Source organism: Acanthaster planci, linkage group LG09 (assembly GCF_054643075.1).
Source record: "Acanthaster planci isolate LZ-2023a linkage group LG09, COTS_SCS, whole genome shotgun sequence".
NCBI lineage: Eukaryota > Metazoa > Echinodermata > Asteroidea > Valvatida > Acanthasteridae > Acanthaster > Acanthaster planci.
Window position 1 is genome coordinate 2,294,515 of NC_141785.1, and position 23,463 is coordinate 2,317,977.

At 39.2% G+C, this 23,463-nt stretch overlaps 2 protein-coding genes across 4 annotated transcripts in view; one reads left to right on the forward strand and one right to left on the reverse strand.

Moving 5' to 3' along the window:
• gle1 (GLE1 RNA export mediator) overlaps positions 1 to 6,917 on the reverse strand; it is a 39,395-nt gene extending 32,478 nt beyond the window's left edge. The window contains exons 1-3 of one of the 2 annotated variants that reach the window (XM_022250380.2): positions 6,775 to 6,917; positions 2,864 to 2,923; positions 1,311 to 1,436 (exon numbers count right to left, since the gene is read on the reverse strand). In XM_022250380.2, the coding sequence (XP_022106072.2) occupies positions 1,311 to 1,394 (84 nt within the window). In that variant the 5' untranslated portion in view covers positions 1,395 to 1,436; positions 2,864 to 2,923; positions 6,775 to 6,917. The other variant, XM_022250381.2, reaches the window with a different exon arrangement.
• Positions 6,918 to 6,995: 78 nt separating this feature from the next.
• LOC110987552 (acyl-CoA dehydrogenase family member 11-like) overlaps positions 6,996 to 23,463 on the forward strand; it is a 33,943-nt gene continuing 17,475 nt past the window's right edge. The window contains exons 1-7 of one of the 2 annotated variants that reach the window (XM_087140598.1): positions 6,996 to 7,156; positions 10,548 to 10,902; positions 11,338 to 11,570; positions 12,184 to 12,283; positions 14,214 to 14,337; positions 18,773 to 18,915; positions 23,238 to 23,387. In XM_087140598.1, the coding sequence (XP_086996724.1) occupies positions 10,573 to 10,902; positions 11,338 to 11,570; positions 12,184 to 12,283; positions 14,214 to 14,337; positions 18,773 to 18,915; positions 23,238 to 23,387 (1,080 nt within the window). In that variant the 5' untranslated portion in view covers positions 6,996 to 7,156; positions 10,548 to 10,572. The remainder of the gene's footprint in view (positions 7,157 to 10,547; positions 10,903 to 11,337; positions 11,571 to 12,183; positions 12,284 to 14,213; positions 14,338 to 18,772; positions 18,916 to 23,237; positions 23,388 to 23,463) is intronic. The other variant, XM_087140599.1, reaches the window with a different exon arrangement.

Here is a 23,463-nt window from a genome sequence, read left to right on the forward strand (position 1 = left end):
TTCAAGATGTACATGTACTTTTGTGTCAGGGTCATACTTTGCACATGCACATCGGTAAATCAGTGGTTGAAAACATGAAGTACATGTACTGTACATGTTGCTAGCTTTTCTTTCCTAATGTTAATGCATGGGCATTGATTTCCACTCTATTCGAGACCATCACAACCACTTTGATCAGCAACAAACCTGTGAATTACATGTACATGTAGGTGGTGCATAATATGGTGTCGATTTTTGAGACCAGGGAAAATATTGAGTCCTCTAATATCCGAGACCAACTGAGACCATTGGTTATCAAGACTAAAATCGAGACCGAGACTGCCAAAATCCGGTCTCAAGACCGCTCTGGGGGAACCAGCATGCTTAAACATGGAAATTTTGGGAGATTAGTTGTTAAGAACATTTTTTATTTTGGTCGAAAATTCCTAGGAATCGTTCAGAGTTTTCAGGCAAACACGACTTATGACACACTCGGAGAGGGAAAAAAATCCTTCTCTGAAAAAACTTAAGTGCATTCTTGGGGGAGGGGTGGGCCTGAACAAGGGCTTGGGAGGAGGGAATCAAGTTGCAAGTCTTCTAACAGAAACTCTTCATGTACATAAACAGGTACTGCAGGGGTCGAAATTAACAGTGGTTCGCTGGCCCGGGGCCACCAAAAAATTCATCGGGCTACTGCATTCTCCCAAAACGATTGCCCAGCAGGACAGTAGTCATTTCAGGAACAATGCCACATTTTCAAAACTTTCATCACATTTTATGACTTGTGTTTCATATCAACGGCACACCACTTCCGAGTTTACTGTAAATTCCAGCCATAATTGCCTGCTATAATGCGACGTGCCACATACACATGTAGCGAGTGGCACGTCATTCTGTGCATGGTCATGCATACACGTGCAAATGACCCGAGTACTGATATATTGGCTGGTATCATTTTCTAACAATACCAGTTATCTCCCATGGACACCATGAAACCTTTACAGGTCATATCATGTCGAGTCTGCATTGGGCCAATTGTAAAAGACAAGCAATTTAACCTTGAATTAAATCAGTGAACACAAAAAATACATGTAGACAACAAATCAAGTTCTGGGAATTAACTTGTAGAAATCTTCCTGCGACATCAGTTTTTTGTCTATGTGCAGCTGTAGAGTTGTGTGCAAGTACAGTGAATATTGAAGTTAATTTTGGACTCCTGTACTGCATCTTTAAAATAGTCAATAGTCAAAATCTGGTAGGAGTTTGGCAAAGTACTAAAATGGCACTTCAGAAAGATGGGCCTGGACAACTCACATGAAACTTATACTTACATACACTCGTCCATCTTTATACCAGCCACTGTCATACACATGACCACCTTTTCTGGATAGCTGCAATGCTTGTAAAGTGCTCATATTCAGAGTTGGTTTAATTTGTCTACATCTGGATCCAATCTCCTACATGTACAGAGAGAAAAGACAACTACATGTATTAACATACTGACAGGCTTAAGGTACCAGAAAATAATCATAATTTCTCAATGTCACGAGAAAGAATTTAGCTTAGGCCAACTCAGTCTTAGTACCACACTCTTACTACACAATTGATAGAATCAACACTGATTCTAAAATTGCAAAGTTTTTATTGTCTTGTGTTTGTATTCATTTTGACCGCTTGACCTTTGTGGTGAGAAGATTTGGATGTAAGATACTGGTACAATGGGTGCCAATGTTACTAGTACCCATACATCCACTAATCCGCAATAGTTTATTAACACCTTCCAATCTTCAAGATTTAAGTCTTTAGAGATTATAAATCCTTTGCAGATGGATATCTATGGTCTGTAAATTAAGCACATCTCATCAGTTGCATTCCTTGAGATCGTTGTGTTTGTAGGACAACTTTCAAATATAAAAATGGCACTTTTATTCAAGTTGTAACTGTACAAGAACATTTGTGTTGTCTCATGTTTTGTTTTGAGTCTTTTTCAATCCATAAAAAGTTAATCCTTGTAAAGGGATCTCCTAAAAGCATCACTTCAAAGTATATATGTGCATAAAAATTGTTTAACTGAATAACTGGATACTGTTAAAGTATCAATTTTGGTGTCAACGTTACGGCTGCACTTTATGTGACACAGCCTTCAATATACATGTATGGTGCACTAACTAATTGTGTGTACACAATCCACACTCAATTGTTTTATGAATTTAAAATTATTGATAATTTTATATCTGAAAACTATGAAAGATGAACTTTTTGAAAACTTCTAAAATTTCACTATTATATCACACTTTGCTCCCCAACCCAATGGAATGACCCACTTGTCAATTGAAACGAGTTGACTCATAATGAAAACACAAGTGCACTTTACAGTCACCCCAAATTAAAAAAACGAGAGAAAGGACTGGAGGACAGATTTACCATCTCCCAGGTCCCATACTGACAGGCTAGCAACTGATCATCGGTACAGTGCAGCTAAGGCACCTGTGCACCACGGACTGTGCGTTGCACCAACGTATGTGTACGCCGCATTGCCGTTACAGCTACGCAATGCTCTAGTTAGGGCAGCCGATACACCATCCACCATTCCAGTACATGCTGCGTCATTGGGTCCCTATGAATGCCATGCCTAGTGAGTCGAGTAGTAACGAGTGAAGCAACGCATGCAAATTTGTCCAAACACAAGATCTGCATTCTGTGTTAAATGCCCCAAACTCAATCATGTACATGCCTTGAACAGTCATGTTGTCATAACGGACGACTTGGTACATGTACATGTAAATGCTTGAGTTGTCCCACTGGTTGAGTTGTCTCAACAGTCGAGCTGTCCCAAGTCGAGTTGGAAAACAGTTGAGTTGTCCAACATCCTAAAAATACATACCTGCTATCTTAGGCCCAAAAAAGTCTCCAGTTTTTGGTGAGCACACTTAATGCCATAGACCTGTATGACGGAAAAATAAAAAAGTTTTTCATTTGGCGTAATACAATGTCCAAAAGCTGCCAAACCTGCTTAATTGACTGGAATCCTGCTACTGCATAATTGTAATGTATTTTAGATGGGGTACGGTTGAGTAGTATGTACAGTACAGGAGCCCTCTAGGCCCCTACATATTCAGTCTGGCACTCTTTTTTCAGATGACGTCATATCTGTATTACACATTTACATCTGCGCGCCAGACAAACAAGGTGGTCTTATCCTATGTACATGTACAAGCTGAAAATGCATTTAAACAGTGAACAGTGAGGGGGCCAGTCTATTTCAGTGTTGGTAGCAGTGGTACGTATGGTAAATGTGCATATACATCATTTCTGGGGAAAAAAAATTGAGGGCCAACAAAAGGCGTCGCCACACCACTCTGGCGCCAGCCCAACCAGAAACTGGAGACTTTTATTGGCCCTTTTTCAATTACAAAACACTGCATTCATATTTATTAGGCCATGAGAACAGTAGTTGTAGATTTGCATCCAACCCAGGTATGTCCTGACGCCATCGCCCAAAAAATCATTATTTACAAAAATTTCCTTCTTTGTAAGAAAAAGACAGAAAATCACAAAAATCAGAGTTCCGAAACTTGTACTTTTAGCAGCTGTATAAAACACCATATATTTATGCATTTCATCTATACTTAGCTCAGTTTAAATGGCTTTCATACCAGTATGTCCAGATGTCTGCTTGAGCTACATGTATGGCTGACCCACGTGTCGGATTGGCTTTCACGTTTAATACACGTTTTACTGTGGGTCTTTTTTGTTGTGATGATCCCTATTTGACCTGATCCATGAGCTGATGAAGGGCAGTCTACATGCACATACATGTACATAGCTTATCCCTTAGCATGGCTTTTGGTTGTAGTTTGGCAGTGTTATACTTGAAAAGTGTCAGTACTAAGAGGTTGAAATAAAACAATGAATAACAAAGAATGAAAAAAATGACTCATGTGTTTATGAAACTGCTAGGATGCAAATTTACAACTTCAGGTAAATATTGTACATGTACATGTAAACATGCACATGTATTTGGGGACCCTGTTCCTATAATGGAAAGTAGACCAGCATGTAGCTGTTGGATTCACCTAAGTACATGACAACATGTGTGATATTGTTACGCCCCAACTACAGCATAAGTCCCAACTATAGTTGGAACAGTTCCAACTGTAGTGTTGCAGTTGGGCTGGCCCAACTATTGTTGAGTAATGTCTGTGGGAAATGTCTCAACATTATCCAAGTCAATGTGTCTCACACTTGACACAATTCATATAAAATGTGGCACTTCATCTGTTCATCTAGCCCTATGACCAATGACATGACATTGGTAAATAATTTGACTTTGGCACATGCTGGGCACATCATGCACACAGGACCTCTCCGCTGTAGTAGGATCGACCCAACTGTAGCGAGTTGGGACGGGTCCAACTACAGTTGGGATGCTATAGTTGGGGCATAACAATATCATGCTCAATAACTGTAGGGTTATGTTGTGGGGAAAAAAAGGGTGGGGGGGTGCTGAGTGTTGAGGGAAATTACGAGGGGAAGTGTGAGTGTTTTAACACATGACACAGGGTGGATTCAAATTTGCATGGCTGGTTCAGCAGTAAGAAAGTCACATTTTCTTAGAATTTAAAATTCGAAATGTCAAAGAAATAGGGTCAGCGCAATAAAGAGAAAGTTGCCTTTGGGTTTTGGGAGGACTGACCAATTTTACAAGGGTAAAAATGACAAAAAAACCGGGGGATCCCCAAATATACAATCCCCACAACTTCTTTTTTCATGGCCTGATTTAATAAACATGACAAGGCCCCATTAAAAAAACAAATTAAAAAAGAAATTATACCATTGGAAAAATCCGTGCAATAAAATTACATAAAATGCATACAGTACAATTGCATAAAAATCACATCACATAAAATACATCAGCAAGAATCAATTAACTATGGGTAGCAAAAACTCAGAAAGAGTTCCATACATGGATAACACTTGATAATTGATGCCCCTGTCATACATGACAGGGGCATTCCTTTGCCTGTGCATAAAACCCATGAGACTTGTCCAAAAGTGTTTTTCTAGGTAAATACTCCGGAATTTTCTAAGCTACATGTATATCAGAGTATATTTCACTTTTTAGGACATATTACCACTTTGTGAGTGTTATGATATTTTAAGGGGAAATTTGTGTTGTTCGTAGGCCTACAGTATTTCGATATTACCCCCAGAACTGTGGGGAACGATATCCACTCTGCTACGAGCGGAGGGGACATCGGACCCCACACAGTTCTGGGGGTATATCTATATCACTGCCATGACTGCAGGCCTATACTTAGCCTAGGCCTATTGTAAGGACTTGATTATTATTATCATTATTTATTCATGCCAATTCTTTTTCATCACATACAAGACATAATGGAGAGGCAAAAGCAATAACAATCACTGAGGCCAAAGACCAGCCACTCCACATCACATTGTGTATAAAGTAAATAAATTAGGGAGTCCAGCACTTTTCAGGTTTTTTGTTTGAGCCCCATAAATTTAATACTATTGAAAAGAGAATTTCAAAAGAAATTCAATGGTATAAAATATAGCTCAATAGCTGTAAGTATAGTGAAGTTATGAATTTTTTTGATATTGAAATTATGTGTACATGTAATTAGTCAGTCACGTTTTGGGATGGACACAAGTTTTATTTTCAACAATGTATTTGAACCACATGGAATCTTGTTCCTCATCGGTTCCACTTCCAGACATGCCAGAGTTGGACAAAGATCTGTAGTTACATGTAAGTCACAGAGAAAGTGTTAAGTAAACAATATCTTTTATTATGGACTGATCGTGTTGGAAAACTTTATCAATAATAAACACAGGATACATGTACATGTATACAGTAACAGGACTGTTGAGTTGGGCTTGAAATTTTTAGTGATATGTGAAAGATCACTGAAGCATAGTTTGATGTGATATTTTGCCATCAATAAATAGCTACAAGAATGGGGGACCATGTCTGTTAGGTGTCATTTTAAGTCTGTTCGTGTTTGACAGGGTCTTGTGATGACATTTGTTTGAAACAACATGTGTGGTTTATGCACTTTGCATCTTGCTCCGATCTGATGCACATGCATACGCCACACGTGCACAGTTGCGCAACAGCACCCGAGTACAAAAGGGTTGTCCGGCATCAGTTCAACATCGATTTTTGACAAAAAACAACTTCCTTTTCTTCCTGAAATTCTATGCTTCAAATACAACTTGCTTGACGGTGCTTAAGTCAAATGCCTCAACTCATACATCAAATGACGAATATTTTAAGCTCTACAAGATGATAACATCATCGTTCCAAACCCGATTGAGTCTCGCGAGATATTAGGCTTAGACGAGACTATGTCACACGACAACAAACAAAGATGGCCGCACACAGTTGTTGATGTAGTGTAAGTGGTTCTGATCTTACATTATTTACATTATGCTTTACACCTAAAACTTGACAGAAACAGACATAATAAATCATTATTAAATGGAACTAACACAAATTTTGGTTCTTTTACAACACAACTGCTTTATAAAATATACAATCTGATGCACACAAAGGGCAAAAATCAGTGATTGAAAAACAAACACTTAGTTTTACATGATATAAAATTTAGAGGTGCCGTTTCGTGGACTCCCTTTCACCACTACAACTTGCACATTCATCTTAAAACTAAATTTGTTCAAGGAATAAAAGTATACAGGTATAAAAAAATTATAATACCCGGGCCGTAGGACCGCCCATGGAGGAAGTGGACTCAAAAATATGAGGCCTACCTGAAACTGAAGATACGAGCAGCACCAACGCACGGATTACTGGATAAAAATTGGAACGGACCGCGGTCAGCGATCAATGTAGCATTGGTGCATGCATGCACTTACTGTAACATAGTCATATTCAGTACATGTACATGTACGTGGTGTGCAGCGCTCAACGGCTGTTTACCGTACGCGTGCGGTGCCCGACTAAACATAACATCACCCGCGAGCGCCCTCTGGCGACAAGCTACCTCCCTCACCAATGTTCTGAATGTGGAAACTAGAAAGGCTGATCGGCCCCGAAGCTGCCCTTACTACTCACTACATACATGTAGTTGGCTGGCAATAGGCCTAGTTGTAGGCTGAGTTGCCCTTCAAGTTCCTCTTGCTCGAGCTCTTGGTGAGTTTTCCGGATTCTTTGCAACACAGGTGTATCGGAACTCCAATTCAAAGTCAATACTCCCGCAACTCCATCATTTCTACGCAACTACATACATGTACAAATGACGTGCCCCCCCCCTTGGTTACTGCATGGACAGTGACTGAAAATACTGCGGAACGTTTACTACAAAGTCTGGCAATATTGCACACGCGACGCAAATTGGTCACTCCATGGTCAAAGGTGCTTTATGGCTTAAAAAAAGTTCCAGATAGCCACTTACAAACTTGCAGTCGCATAAACACATTTGTGCTGTTTTGATTGTGCCAAGTGCTATCACAGCTCAATGTCATGAGTTTAAGAAGCTAAGCAAATGGTTTAGGCCTAGGCCAATTGTGCAAAAAGAAAATCGTTTTTAATTTTATGTAACATTCATAAGTTGGATTCCAATGTCTATGGAGCGTCAAAAGTGGACAACCCCATTTTCTCATTTTCTGCTTGTAGATTTTCGGCATCCAACATTAATGTTTTTTTGTCCACTTTTGACGTGCTATGAAGATTTCTTTATAGCATGTCATCAGGAGGTCAGAATATACCGGTAGGTTTGTGTCCCTGTTACATATGACCTTGGTTATTTGACATGGAAATCACCGGAATTGATTTGTAACTATTACTATTTGTTTGGCAGGTACTTTGCATTAATTCATCACTCTTGGAAATTAGAAAATGTGTTCTATGAACTTACAAAATCATCAGATGTAACAGGGACACACAAAAAATGGACCCCTACCGGTTAATTTCTGGAGTTACCCATATGTGACCGCCTCTGCAAAAAGGTGTATTTTGTCACTTTTTTGGAATTTGAGTTATAAATATATACAATCAAATTGCTGACATCCTAAGCTTTCATTTGACATACATATACATTTATGTATAATTCATCCCAGTGTCATTTTTCATTTTGGAGTTATTTGCCATTTGCGTATTCATATACGTGTAATTTCATTTTATCACACATGCTTTTTGAGATAATTTAAACATAACAAAATGAAACATTAAACTTAAAATAGACACTCTCTTGGTTTTCGTTAGCAACAGAGGCTTTCTGGTCAAGCAGCTGGCCTCAAAATATTTCAAAATATTTTCACCCTTGGCATATGGAATGGGCCATTGCGCATTTTTGCATTGCATGACTTAATGCACCTTTTTGTAGAGCATGTGAGAATGAGGCATACATGTAACAGTCACATGTTATATCCTTGCACACTGCATGCGGCATCATAGCCTGAACATTTATGCATGTACGTACATGTTATCCCAAAGCATGAATCCTATCAGATCAGCGTATGTCAATGCCTTCACAAAAAGCATCTGTCTGAATGCTGTTTCCATAGCATGAGAAAGCATTTACATATTAATTCTTCGACATTGCATGCTGTAAGATAGCATTCAAATGCCGTCCTACATTGAATGCTGTCCTACAGTGTCAGTTGTAACTTATCCTATACTAAATTGATGCAGTTAACCCTTAATGCACATGAACATGTACACCAGATTAAGCTTTGATAACAGACAGTGTTCAGTCATTATTCCAGTCGCCAGGGTCTGTCCACTGGTATCATGCATTAATTGTATACATGTGCAAAACGTACACTGTACATGTACATGTACTACATGTACTACTGAATGTGGTACTAGTAGTACAAGCTAATTCTGGTGGCCGGGGTTGAAGTGAAATCTCTCCAGTAGTTGATCTAAGTCCGTATAGATAAAAAGTTATACCTTGCAAAGTCTCTTAAACTAGATGCTCTTTTCACATGCAACTGACCAGCTGCTTTGTTGGATTCTGCAGTGGAACAATTTCAGAAGCCCATATTTCTACCAACATGTCTTCCTTGTTTCATGGTGTAACTGCCAACTGACTGAATTCAAACTCCCCACCAAACCACACAGGACTCTGCACGGTATTTAGAGTTCATGCTATGAGGCAGTTGAGTGTCCACTGCATGGAGTAGCACACTCCTAATTATGGCATTCCTTCTGACTTTATACATGTATAAACAAAGAGCAAGTATAGCATTCAATGAATGCATGCTGTCAACTCTAAGAATGCTATACTTGGACGAAATTCTCTGCCGTGACCCTCTTTCCAGTTATAGCATTCATGCTTCGCACTAGGTATGCTATTTTTAAAGTATTCAGTTGATTTCCACTTGAAGAATACTCAGATAATACTCTCTCTTGAATGCTATATGATGGCTCAGGAATGCTATGACGGTTCTTGAATGCTGTAATGGCTTGTGAATGCTACCAGGAATTCTAATCCTTTCAGTTCATTTAATCCTTTGCACGCTATATGAATGCAAAAACTGCAGTTATATACATGTACATGTTGTAGGAATGCCATTGCTATTGAATTGTTATAAATACATGGAGCAATCAAGTTTGGTACAATATTGTGCGGACATATTTTTATCTAATTTTTTTGAGTGCGTATAGGCCTATGATTTTATACGTGTACCTTACTGTACATGGTAATCCGAGTAACGTGGAGTCTATGAATCACCTTTTTTAACATTTGGACATGGTCAGGCATGTCCAAATGTTAAATTGATGAGATGTTTCAATAGCACAAGATAGAAGACTATTCCAATCTTTGATTGTTCTGGGTAAGAAACTGGTTCTGGTATACAATTGTATGACATGACAGAGGGCAGAAGACACAAGGTGCAGGATGAAATTATTGGTGTCAGAAGTGGGATGTCACGCCCCTCTTGCGGCGTTGTTCTGCATGGTCAGCGATTGGACTGTCTGCAAGCAGGCTACAATTAGGTCCCCAGTAGCAATCAGGGTAGCTGGAAAGCTTGGATTTGTTACGGGTACAGGTTGGTTTGGTTTATGCAAAACGTAGATGAACAATGGCACATTCTGACGTTATGGGGGAACCCCACATTACTAAAAAATACTTAATAACCAAGGATCTTTGAAGGGAAAAGGCACGAGTAAGTGGGTTAAGAGAAACAATGGGCATAAACTTCTCAATTTCAAACCCAAAAGAGGACAAAAAGAATTTATTACAGAAATGTCTTAAACCAATCAATCCTTGAAACCCAATCAAGCATACTAAAACCAAAGACTTGAAATTAAAAACACTTAAAGAAGCTATAAACAGTTAAAATCAATTTAGGACAAAACCAGACTCAAATAAAACCTAGTTTATGAATAGTAGAACAAATCATACAATTCAGCCAAAATATCTGTAGTACTTAACACTAAATGGCCAAGCTTGGATTTTACCCTTACCATAAGTACACTAAACGCACAACAAACATTAATGCACTGGTTGCTTGTGTACGTATACATGTTCATGTTTTACTGCCATGAGTTTTTACATGTAATTTTTTTAATACAGCACATAGCCACTGTGAGCCACAGCCATGATCCATTTGCTAGCCCTGCGTCTTGCTGGACGTGCTCTTCAAGGAAACAATGTAAAATGGATGGAAACAACATGGTTTGCCGGTCAGCTAACTGAAGGATTGTCCTGCTGGGGAGCTACATGTAAACATTACCATACAAGTGTACCAAGTTATATGTATCAGGAAACTAGAAATGAAACACCTACAGTAAAGACAGGGTCAGAGAGGAGTCCTCCCTTTGCAAAAGCATTGCTTGGTACATTTATTCAAGTTCAGCCAAGTTTGGACAATGTTTACAGAGAAGACCAGTCACTTAGGGATTACCTTCAGAGGCTTGTACCTGAAGAGGTTAGTACAGTACATGTCCCACAGCTAGATGAAGATTACTGTAGTTTTGTACTATTTGGCACACCTCTGTGTTACTTTAAATAGCACATTTCATTAGTAACATATTTTAATTTTACTGGAAGTCATGCAAGAAGTCAATTTGTGAAAACTATGTCAAAACTCTCATTCAAAAATACAAAAATATTTAGCACCAACAAATATTCTAAAAGTTTTGACCTCCGTGTACATGAATCAGTGAAAAAGGAAATGTAGTCTTATGCACAGAGTGTCTGATTCTCAGAATGCCACTTCAGGCTACATAACTTTTTCCACATGTGTACGTGTACATGTTTGCTTGGATGTGGTTCCTTTTTTTCACCAGTTTGCTGATCAGTGAGTAACTGTGATTATTGTTACATGTACATGACATCAAATGATCATATTGTTACCTTACAGATCCTGAAGAAAATAACACCAGACTTGGACAGTTTTGGTTTTCGAGTAGCTCATGAAATTGACAAGCTTGGAAGAGAGTGTGAGCAGAATCCTCCGGTCGTAGAGACATTTGATGCCTGGGGAAATCGCACTGACAAGCTTATTACTAGTTATGCTTGGAAGCAACAGAAGACAATTGTAGCAGAAGAAGGAATCATAGCCATACCATTTGAGCAGGAATATGGCCCCTACAGGTTTGCTGCCAAACATTCTGGAATCATACATTCAGCATAAATTTTTAGGATTGCTTTAAATGCTTACGCATGGGTACATGGGATGTCGATAGGTTGAGTTGGGGTGGGGTGAGTTGAGTTGGGTTGGGTTGGATTGGATTGAGTTGAATTGGGTTGAGTTGGGTTGGGTTGTGTTTAGTTGGGTTGTGTTCATTTCTGTTGGGTTTGGTTCAGGTGGGTTGTGTTTGGTTTATTTGGGTTGGGTTGGGTTCAATTGGGTTGGGTTGGGTTGGGTTGGGTTGGGTTGGGTTGGTCTGGGCTGGGTTCAGGTGGGCTGGGTTGGGTAGGGCATGTAGGGTTGTGTTGGGTTTGGTTGAGTTGGGTTGTTGTCAGTTAGGTTGAGTTTGTTAAGTTGGGTTGGGTTGGATTGATTTGAGTTGAGTTGGGTTCGGCTGGGTTCAGTTGGGCTGGGTTGGATTAAATTAGGTTGGGTTCAGTTGGGTTGGGTTTTGGTGGGTTTAGCTGGACTAGGCTGGAGCATTTTATTGACTTAATTCAACTTAAATCATGCTAAGCAATGTGTGTACTGAACAAGGAGATGAAATACATGTATAACGTTTGTTCTTAATTTCAGTCGTGTATACTGGGCAGCTAAGATGTTGATGTATAACCCATCCTCTGGTTTGTTTTCATGCCCTGTTGCCATGACAGATGGAGCTGTTAAGTTCTTCCAGGTAACATGCATTCTAAAATATACGTGTAGGAGCTACATGTTGTAAATACATGGATGGCCATTAATGTTATTGCCTGGTCCTGAAATTTGGAATGCATTTTTCTACTGAAATTTTTAGTGATTCCACTCATATTTGTGCAAACATAAAAATACTTACTTAAGAAAAATAATGAAGTTCAAGCCTATTATGGATCCTTCCTTTCTGAAATATTGTAATATGCGTTTTCAGTAAGGAAACTTCAGTTTATCCAGACTGAACATGTTTCCCAAAACTACTTACAATATCTTTGATTCTGAGTAAGTAATTGAAACATTTCTTAACTTAATTGTTTTGTTCAATCCAGCTTCCTGGATGGTTGTAGAGATACTCAGTCGTGTTAAGTGTTTTGTTCAATCCAGCTTCCTGGATAGTTGTAGAGGTATTCAGTCGTGTTAACTGTTTTGTTCAATCCAGCTTCCTGGATAGTTGTAGAGATATTCAGTCGTGTTAATTGTTTTGTTCAATCCAGCTTCCTGGATAGTTGTAGAGATATTTAGTCGTGTTAATTGTTTTGTTCAATCCAGCTTCCTGGATAGTTGTAGAGATATTCAGTCGTGTTAATTGTTTTGTTCAATCCAGCTTCCTGGATAGTTGTAGAGATATTCAGTCGTGTTAATTGTTTTGTTCAATCCAGCTTCCTGGATAGTTGTAGAGATATTCAGTCATGTTAATTGTTTTGTTCAATCCAGCTTCCTGGATAGTTGTAGGGATATTCAGTCGTGTTAATTGTTTTGTTCAATCCAGCTTCCTGGATAGTTGTAGAGATATTCAGTCGTGTTAATTGTTTTGTTCAATCCAGCTTCCTGGATAGTTGTAGAGATATTCAGTCGTGTTAATTGTTTTGTTCAATCCAGCTTCCTGGATAGTTGTAGAGGTATTCAGTCGTGTTAACTGTTTTGTTCAATCCAGCTTCCTGGATAGTTGTAGAGGTATTCAGTCGTGTTAACTGTTTTGTTCAATCCAGCTTCCTGGATAGTTGTAGAGATATTCAGTCGTGTTCAACTCTTTACATATGCTGAATGGGGATCTGAGGGATTTTAGCTTGCTTATTTTTGTATCATTTTTGTTGTGTTGTTTGTTGACTTGTTGGTTTACTACTGCAGGTGTGTTTGTCTATCCATTTGGCTGTTTAATGCATACATTCTTTCATACGCCCATTCCTGTATTCATTCATTGTTTCTTCAAGATTTAGAGAGTCTGTGCAACTGTAGAATCAAAATGCCAGACCTACTTCTGAATACAGTGTGTACAAGTCATGTCAGTCAATCTGCAAGGTGAAGCAATTGGAACTGCTATATATTTGCCAAGCGGTTGTAGGTGGAATCAGTTTCGGCTGTAAAAAGCAACTTGTGAGAAAGGCAAGATGTAGCAGTCAGCCAACATTTCCAATACAACTAAAAATCAAAAATACAATAGCCATATTAACAAGACATGACTATATATTATTACATATACACCTCCACCAAGAAGATTAATGGAGCACTTAACTTCTGAACCCATCAGCCATCCTTGCAAATATAGGCCACCAAATTGTGGTCCGAAGACTTCCAGAGACAACTGCTGAAATTCCAGTTTTATTAAAAATGCCCAATACATGTACCTGGAGAGGCAAGCAAGCTGTATGTCAGTTTGCCAAAAACATCACTGCCAGAAACCGGCATTTTTATGGACAATACATAAAGATATTTTGTCTGTCACAAGTCAAATATAAATCTCACAATATGAGAGTAAACAATAATTTAGAATCTGTAATCCCTATCTGTTGATTATTGCTACAATTTTTCTTGCATTTCTCCTAAATGTAAATTTTTTTTCATGAAAATATTGTGTTGACCAAAAGGGGAAGATTAAGTACAAATGCCTTTAATCACATTGTTGAATTTTATATCAGATAAATGGAAACAAGTACCCAGGAATAAAAGCAAGAGCTGTTCCTCATCTGACTACCAGAAATGGGAATGAATGTTGGACCTCAGGGCAATGGATGACTGAGAAAAGGGGAGGATCTGATGTAGGTATGTCAATCCTTGTGATACAATGCGTGAATAAATCCCAACCATCTGATTTGTGAATTGTAGAACACTTAACATGCAATATTCATCCCAATTTGTGGTACCCTCATGACAAAAACTGCAAATATAACTCTGCAGGGTCATTTTGGTCAAACCAGTGTGGATGCTAGCACTACACATGGTTGCTGTAACACACCTCTTCCGAGCAAATGGCAGATGGCCTGTCAGCAAATGTGAAGTACTAGTCCAACCTAGTTTAATTGATGAAGACATCTCTGAATTCTTAGAAATGTAAAATAATGCTGGGGCTTCTAATTTAAAGAAACAATGTCAAACTACTAGAGCAATTTGTGTCATCCTACCAAGTTGAGGAACATTTTATGACATTTGGACATACTTCCGAATTAGGTATGAATGGTCACTCAGATGAACTCAATTGCTATTTAGGTGACTTCTAGTCGGTCTGGAATGTTTGAGAACATTCTGAAATTGTTAAGCATGATACTTGAAAAAAAACACTGGTTGTGGCTGTCTGTGTAACTGGGACATCACTCTATTTGTATAAAGTTTTGCTAAAGTTCAATTTTTGTGCCAGTTTCCTTCCATGTAAATAGCTGAGAACACAGCCTACAATTCTCAACTAGTGTCAGAGAAATTAAGTATGAGGTCTTGGTGATGGAAAAAGACTTTCAATTGACCCTGCACATCACACTTTTTGAAATTGAACTGTTTGAAATTTGGCGTAAATAGTTAGCTTAAAAAGATGACCCGTGTGTTAAGCTAATTAATTGGAGGGAATTTGATGTTCAAAACATTTTGCTTTATCCATATGCTGCCCGGTCAGTTGCATGACGAGTTTACAGGGGAGCAAAAGAAAAGCTTGAAAAATTTCATTCATTTAAAGTGCCCGAGAGCAAAAGAAATCATTACGGTTCCATTCTATGTAAGCTATAAAACAATTATGCCATACATTAGGGTACCATCCACCATTCTCCAACTATGTAAGTGGCAAAACAAACCTAAACCAGTCTGAAGGCACCCTGCTTGCAGCATGCGATTCAGTGTAGAACAAATGGCGCATAGTACCCTGAAGTACAAAACTATTCAGTTAGACATGGTCGAAAAGGAGCCCTGTTAGTTTCTTTTGACTTGGTGCACTAGGGGAGAATGCAAGACTTTTTTTTATTTAGTGCAGTGTAAAATCTTTTTAGAACAGAAAGTAATAGCAATAATGATTTTAGAGGATTTTCCAGATGCAAAAGTGAAAGGAAAAGTGCAGAAGCTGAGAGAAAATGACGTTGAAATTTGTGCCTCTGCATGTTTTTAATGGGCCACACAAGCTTTTTGCCTCATGTGTTTGCCACTGCACCATAATTATTCATTATTTGTATATTACAGAATGCCTGAGAAAATCGCCAGCATCTGATTGGTGAATTACAGATCACATGACGTGCAGAATGATGCAGTATTCCAGCATATAACACTATAAAATGGAAGCAACAGAACAAGTTCTTGGGTTATGACCGCTACAAAAAACGTGTTTGTAAAACATTGTTTGAGACTTCCATTTCGACACTATAGGCTACACCAAAACAAATACAATGACATCGGTGATAGAACTTTACAGAATTTTGGCTACTAAGCTTAGTAATGCTTTTAAGATATTTCAAACTTTGGACGTACATGTAATACTGATGCTTCAATTATAAAGAAACAAGTCAAATGTGCTGTCAGATAAAAAAGCAGGTTGCAAGAAACCATACCAGGGAACATTTGTTGAAACCTAAACTTGTTCAGATTGAGACAACTTTGGTGATCAACTTTAGTTCAATGCCAGACTGAGAAAGAAAATGGGGACTTGTACACAGAGAGGATTTATTCATCCCCTTACAATCTAATCATTGGTGGGTATTTAAATTAACCAGTGCTATATTTGAGTACGTTGTCACACCAGGAATTTAATTTACCACAAGAAGAAATTTAGTGTTCTCCATTTGTCTTCCCTAAACCACTTGCATAAGATGCTGAGAGAAATTCAAATATTGACCTTTATACATATATTTACATAAATTTACTTATACTTTTATATACAACAATTTATTTACATCCTCAATCAAGTTAGTATTCACAGGAACTGAATGTCAATACATGATCCAAATGTGTACCACTCGCGAGATTAGAAACTAAACTGAAATTGGCTTAAGGTTGTAACAAGGATTGACAACACATATAATTGGTCTTGGCATTGGTCTTCTCTGCCGCTAAGTACTGCTCTCCAGTCTGGTGCAGGAGCCCCCATACATGCCACACCAAGAAGCTGGATACGACACTCAACGCCTTACGCAAAGTCTCCTGGCTCTGTCTCACAAGGCCATCAACGACAAGGACCACCTCCTCCGTAATACTGTGACGGACTCTCCGCAACATGCACGCCTGAAGTCTCGATGTCCCTTTGTGGAGCACGTCTATCAGCTGCTGAACTCTTCATTGGAGGACGTCGCAAAAAAACTATGGCTTAAACACCGTCAGTCAGAAGAGTGGCAGGCAGCAGACTACTCCAGGCTGCATAGGTTCATTGAGGTGCCAGATGAACTACCAGGTGAGGACCTGCCACATGGGCAATGGACAATACTCAACCGTCTCAGAACTGGCATCGGCCGTTTCGCCGCCACCATGAAAGGGTGGGGGCTAAGGACTCTGCTGCATGTGACTGTGAACACCCCGAACAGACAGCTGATCATATCATCGAGTCCTGCCCTTTATACCGGCCACCCAACCGTGTACCTGGCATAACTACCCTGGACGACAATACACGGGCATTGGCTCCACACCACTGAGCTGAGTATATGAGGATGGGACGCTAGCAGCATACGAAAGAAGAGAACGCATATTCTTACAAATGGGTCATTAGGGAGACATTTTGTGGTAAATTTTTCGACCTTAGGGAGACATCGGTCATTAGGGAGACATGCTCCAACTACCAGAAAGAGGCCGAATTTTACGGCCCAAATTTTGAGAGATGATAGATTAGGGTCTAAATTGAAAACATACAAAGTTTGGCTCAGATCAGATTAGGGAATATTTAATTATGGGGCAGTAAAGTTTGTGCACGTTCCTATGGGAATGTCTCCCAAGTGACCCATTTTTGGTAAAAAGTATAATCAGAGTTATTAAATAAGTAAGAAAACAAACTTAGGAACCTGGTTAAATGCATAAACCAAATTCCAATCACATGAGCTGCCTATTTGAATAAATCAGTGTTTGCTTAGCTTCAAATTTCTACACGTGAATGTTGACCAAATCTCATTTCTCCTCATGATCTTATTAAAATATTCTGAACAATGAACACTTCCAAATCCATTTTCAGAGAATTGTACATTACCATACTAAACGTGATCAAATCCAAACAATTAAAGAAAATTTAAAATAAACTTAAATTTATCCCAATCAATGAACCATTTACACAAATGACCTTACTTACAGACACAGATTCTTGATAGCCTGGATTTCTGCTATCTCATGACTGATCCTGATCTAAAATTAGTGATGTCACAGCTCAAAAATATTGCCACACAAATGTTCTCATAATCTCTGATTTTCTGTTTCACAGGGATTCACAATAACCCATCAATGTGGCACAATTATTTTGATAATAGAACAGGTCACTGTGGTTTCATTTAAATTTAGCTATCGATACATTTATTTACACGGCCGAATTTATAGCATAAGATAAGTGCATTAGCTGTTATTGTTTCTAGCATGTGTGTGTATCATTGGAAGGTATAAAAAGAGAAACTATATACAGAAAATGGACATCTGTGACATCTGGCAGAAATAAAATTGACATCTGTGAGAAATAAAATAGACATCTGTGAGGTCTGGCAGAAATAAAATAGATATCTGTGAGTCTGGCAGAAATAAAATTGACACCTGTGACATCTGGCAGAAATAAAATTGACACCTGTGACTGTCTGGCAGAAATGAAATAGACATCTGTGACATCTGGCAGAAATAAAATAGACATCTGTGAGTCTGGCAGAAATAAAATTGACACCTGTGATGTCTGGCAGAAATAAAATTGACACCTGTGACTGTCTGGCAGAAATAAAATAGACATCTGTGAGTCTGGCAGAAATAAAATTGACACCTGTGACATGCATAAGTTCCCACAATTGTTTCATCCCAGTTTTAATTTATTCATATGAACTATCAATCTGTTCTGCAATGAAGATAAATACTCAGTACTGTCTTACAGTGAGAAATTTTCACATTAATGATCAGGGATAACATAGCCAACCGCTGTATTAAATTTCAGTTAGCATTAAATGCTGTTTGACAGCTGATATAACAGTGGGTGATGGATTTGTGAAGAAAATGAAAAGAATCAGGGAGTACGCATAAAGAGCCAAGTTTGCTTGTTTTTGTGTGTATTTGACAGCTGATGGTACTGAGACAGTGGCTGTCAAGCAAACTGATGGATCTTTCAAGTTGTATGGCTTCAAATGGTTTTCATCTGCTACGGACTCTGATATAGCACTTACACTTGCACGCATCGTGGATAAAGATGGCAACTATACCCAGGTTTGTTGTCCTCTCAGCTTTAGTTGAATTAGGTAGTTCTTTGTTCATGCACATACATCCTGTTTTCCAAGCCAAGGTGAGTGTCGTGTTAAATATCAATCATTTTAAAAAGAGCTCTGTGTATATTTAAAATCCAAAATGACAGTCACGGTGCTCAAGCATTGCAGTTTGTCAAGGAGTCAAAGAGTTGGTACATCAGTTAGTATTCACAAAGCTCAGCTATAATTCTATGCAGTGTATTTACATTCACCTCTGTCAATTATAGATAATTGCCAATTCAATAACACTCATCTGTCAAATTTTTTTGAAGAATGTTTTCAAGCTCAAAACCAATGCCAAACACCATTTGCACTAAAGGGGCTAACTAAATGGCCCTAACCATGCAGCACACGATAAGTCTGCTGGAATTCGCAAGCTTTTTAATCTTCCCCAAACAAAAGAACACCTGACAACACCAACATAAGAACATAAGTTTATTCAAATGTGAAAGCGTGCATACTCTGGCCAGTCCTTGATCTGAGTGGCTGGCTTCATTGATGATGTGCCCCATTTAAATATTAAAACTCTTTAAAATGTCCTGCCAGTCCGCATATGGAGCACTCGGCGTCACTGATGACTCACCTCATTTTAATATGAGTGTGCACTCCTAAGTTTCGCCAGTCCACGGTCACTACAGCCAGCTCTATGGCTTGCCTCTCAAAAAAATCAATGCACAACTTGCAAAGTCCCAGCTTGTCAGCGACAGGAACGGCAGACCTTATTGACAGTTTAGTTATTTTATACCCAAATCAACTGACTTGCTAAACCTGACCCCCAAAACCATGGTACAATTTTCAAGTCCACTACACTCAACCTACCCAAACTGTCACTATATAAGCTAGCCATGGTGCTCAGCAGAAACGGGTCTCAAAAGTGAGTTTTTTAACCAAAATTATTGCTGAATCCAGTTTATTTGGCATAGATGTCTATAATGGGATCCAAGTAAACATACTACGGCCAGATTTCTTATTTTCTCCCACCGTTGGGGTTGCTCTTTAATTCCAATCATCCCGATATGGGAGAAACCTGTGGTCATGAAGGATTTGGAGGACAAACAATGGAACAATTCTCATCCTAGGTGGATGTACAGATGAGGCTGGAGCTTTCCTTAACATTACATATAAGCTCACCAGCCGTCCTTGATTCTTAATCTTGAGATCCCCGTCCTTATACATTCTCTGATCTAACTAAATTCGGCTCTTGTCCTTCGCCTGGGCCTTTATCACACCAATACATCCTCAGCCCGAGGGGAACACTGTAAACCTGGTACCTCTTGCCATCTTTATATGAGGCCCGTTCTCCTGACTCAATTGTCTTCCTTCAGTACATGATGGACTGACTCCATCCAGTCACACCTTTGTTGACAATTGAAACCAAGGATGGGCCATTAACTACTGGTATCTACTGGCACTTCCTGAATTTTATGGAACATTCCTGTTCCCAAACTTTCAGATTTCACGGACAGGAGTACATTGGTTATCACATTATCATTTACCAGATAAGTCACCACAGAGGTACACTCTTACTATGCCTCAGCCTCCTGACAAGACAGATGTTCCTATGAGCCTCACTTTGGAATCCAATGAAGGTAACCCACATCTCGAAGCCAACAACTCCTTTACATGTGTCTGCTCACAGAGAGAGATTCACACAGTAGAACAGACTCTACATTGCAATGAGACTGAGCTAGTCCTTTGAGGTACTCAGCAGTCTGCATATTGTCCTCCCTGTCTTGACATGAATATCTAGTTGCTGTTGTTCTCCACCAGACTCCCTCACCTACAGGTCTTGGTCACAGACAACCCCCCTTTTTCAGCAGAATAGGGTTGCTCATCTACGCGCCCCTCTCTGTTACCCTACTTGTGGCAATTCAATGAGAATTGACCAGGAAAGACATCTTCTATTCATGCCTCATTTACCCAATTCTTAGCAGTAGGAGCAAACAGTTCTCCATTTTTCATGGCGTGACAAACAGTGTTGGGCTCCAATTCAAACACCAATAAATGCAGTAACCGACTCTTTCTTCTTTTTGGTGACTCGGAACTGCAGTCATCAATCACATGTAGCTACTGTCTGCTGCCACAGCTATCTAATGTGCTTCCCCCCATCGACTTCCCTTCCTTAGACAACATTGACTCCAGGTATCTTCTTCTGGCGTGTTCATTCAGTGTTCCCTTCCTAATAGTTCATATCCCATTGGGACTCGTTACGTGTCCTTGAGCTCTTCCAAGGTCCTACTCTGAGTCCATTGTAGAGGCTTCACAAGTTTTATCACAACAACACATGTCAGTGAGGCCAGCCCTTTCTACTTCCAGTAGCTACTTCATTCCTGGATAGTGGTCTGCTGATAACATCCTCTACACATACTCTTTTTGGGTGATGATACCACAGCGTCCCTTTCACCCATGTCATAGGCTACCATGTAAAGCCCTGTTCATTCTCTTCTCTTTGACAAGACATCTTTGTCTTCATTTTCATAGAGTACATCTGTTCTCCTAATGGCAAGTATGCCATCCTGCCCTAACATTTGCAATGATACCGGGCCAGGAATCAAAGCTGAGAGGTATGTGCTTTATCTATCATTACCCTTAAAGTGAGAACCTCACCTTCGATAGTTGGGTTCCTCGGCCATTAACTTCATTTGTTCCGAATGGCTGATCTTCACAGATGTCAAAGCTAGCCACCCTATTGTGATTCATGACCCCAGGTTGATATACATGTACCCTGCTGAAATCAGTGTTGTATGACTCGAGTCCAGGACTCGGACTCAAGTCATACTGGAGTCACATTTTTCATGACTCGGACTGACTCAAATCACATTGGATAATGACTCAGACTCTGACTCGACCACGAGGACTTGGACTTGAGCTTGGTGACTCGAGTCATGTTTTTCCATTAAACATATTTACCGTATTTATGCCGTATTTACTATATTTACGCCATCGAAAATTAATTTGTATGCACCCATGCTATGACTGGTTTGCATGCGTGGAGTGCCGTCCTGTTGTACATTTTCCACTTTGCCCGTTCATGTATGGCTAAATATCCACTGCTGAGTCAACCAGCACATTTTTTATTTACATGTGAGTATGGACATTCATATTCAGCTTCATAGTCTCCAGAACCAGACGCGAATATGAACACTTTTCAGCGAAATGGCCAGGCTCGTATGTAAATAAAAATTTGTGCACTGGGTGTGTGAAGTTGCTTGGGCCTGAGCGAAGTGGTTGTGGTGTTGGTATGAGAGTTTTCGAAGTGACTGGATTCGGCTTAAACTTTGGGCTCATTGGTTCCATCCATTTTGAAACTGCATTCGAAACCACATGTTCAAACTCTGACAGGAACCAGCAAAACTGAAGTCTCAGCCGAATTGGCTGAACAAGTTGATTCATGACTTGTGATTCATGACTCGGACTTGAGGTTTGTGACTCATGACTCGTACTGAGACTCTAGGTTTGTGACTTGAGACTTGGACTCGACATTGGTGACTCAACTACAACACTGGCTGACATTCTTTGGCAGTGTCTGTCGGAAGTTATCTAGATAGTAATGTGCTAGACAACTCTACGATCATCTACCTCACGCTGCCTTTAATATGGTTTTGTAATGAGTTCTGTCGAGGCTTGTCTATAATAGCCTCTTCACTGAGACCACAAGGACCCGTACTCCATGAAATACCTCCAGTTATAGGTGTCTTCCTTTCACAGTCTCATACAGTTCAGTGCATCCTTGCCTGTGGTGCTGAGCCACATTGCTAAGTAATAGGAGTACCATGATAACACTATTACACTGGATGTCTCTACATTGCTTTCAAGTTTTTCCAAATTTCTTTAAGGATTTAACCTTTATCTATGATCCATTTATGGCCAAAATGAAAATAATGCCAACCCTTCAAAGGAGCACAGAAAAGGTTAAGGCCAATTATAGAAGTTAGAAGTACAATTCTAAGAAAAGGCACAAACGTTTCCTTACCTCAAACAAGACATTGTCTATAACAACAACTGGTTAATTGTAATTTATAAGTTCATTTTTTTCATTAAATTGGCGTATTTGATATATTGATTTCAGTGTAAAGTGATATCATTCATATTGATATCAAAGCAAATTTGATATATCAGATATTATCGATATATCGACAGACCTTGATTTATCAAAGTGCTTTTTGCTAAAACTGAAGCTGTTGGTTGAAATTGACCATAAGGAATCCTTGTTTTGCAAGGTACAGCTTTGCTTCACGATTAGTTAGAAAATATATTCAGTTTCATTCATCATTCTTTTCACAGGGTACCAAAGGAATATCCTTGTTTTATGTGGAAACAAGGAATAAGTATGACCAACTAAATGGAATACAAATCCAGAAACTGAAGAACAAACTTGGCACACGGCAACTACCAACAGCTGAATTGCTTCTGGATGGAACAGTGGCACAGTTGGTAAATATTAGAAATCTTGGCCCCTTGTGCCTCTTGCTTTCCTGGAATAATGGCTAATGGTCTATTTTGTATTTGA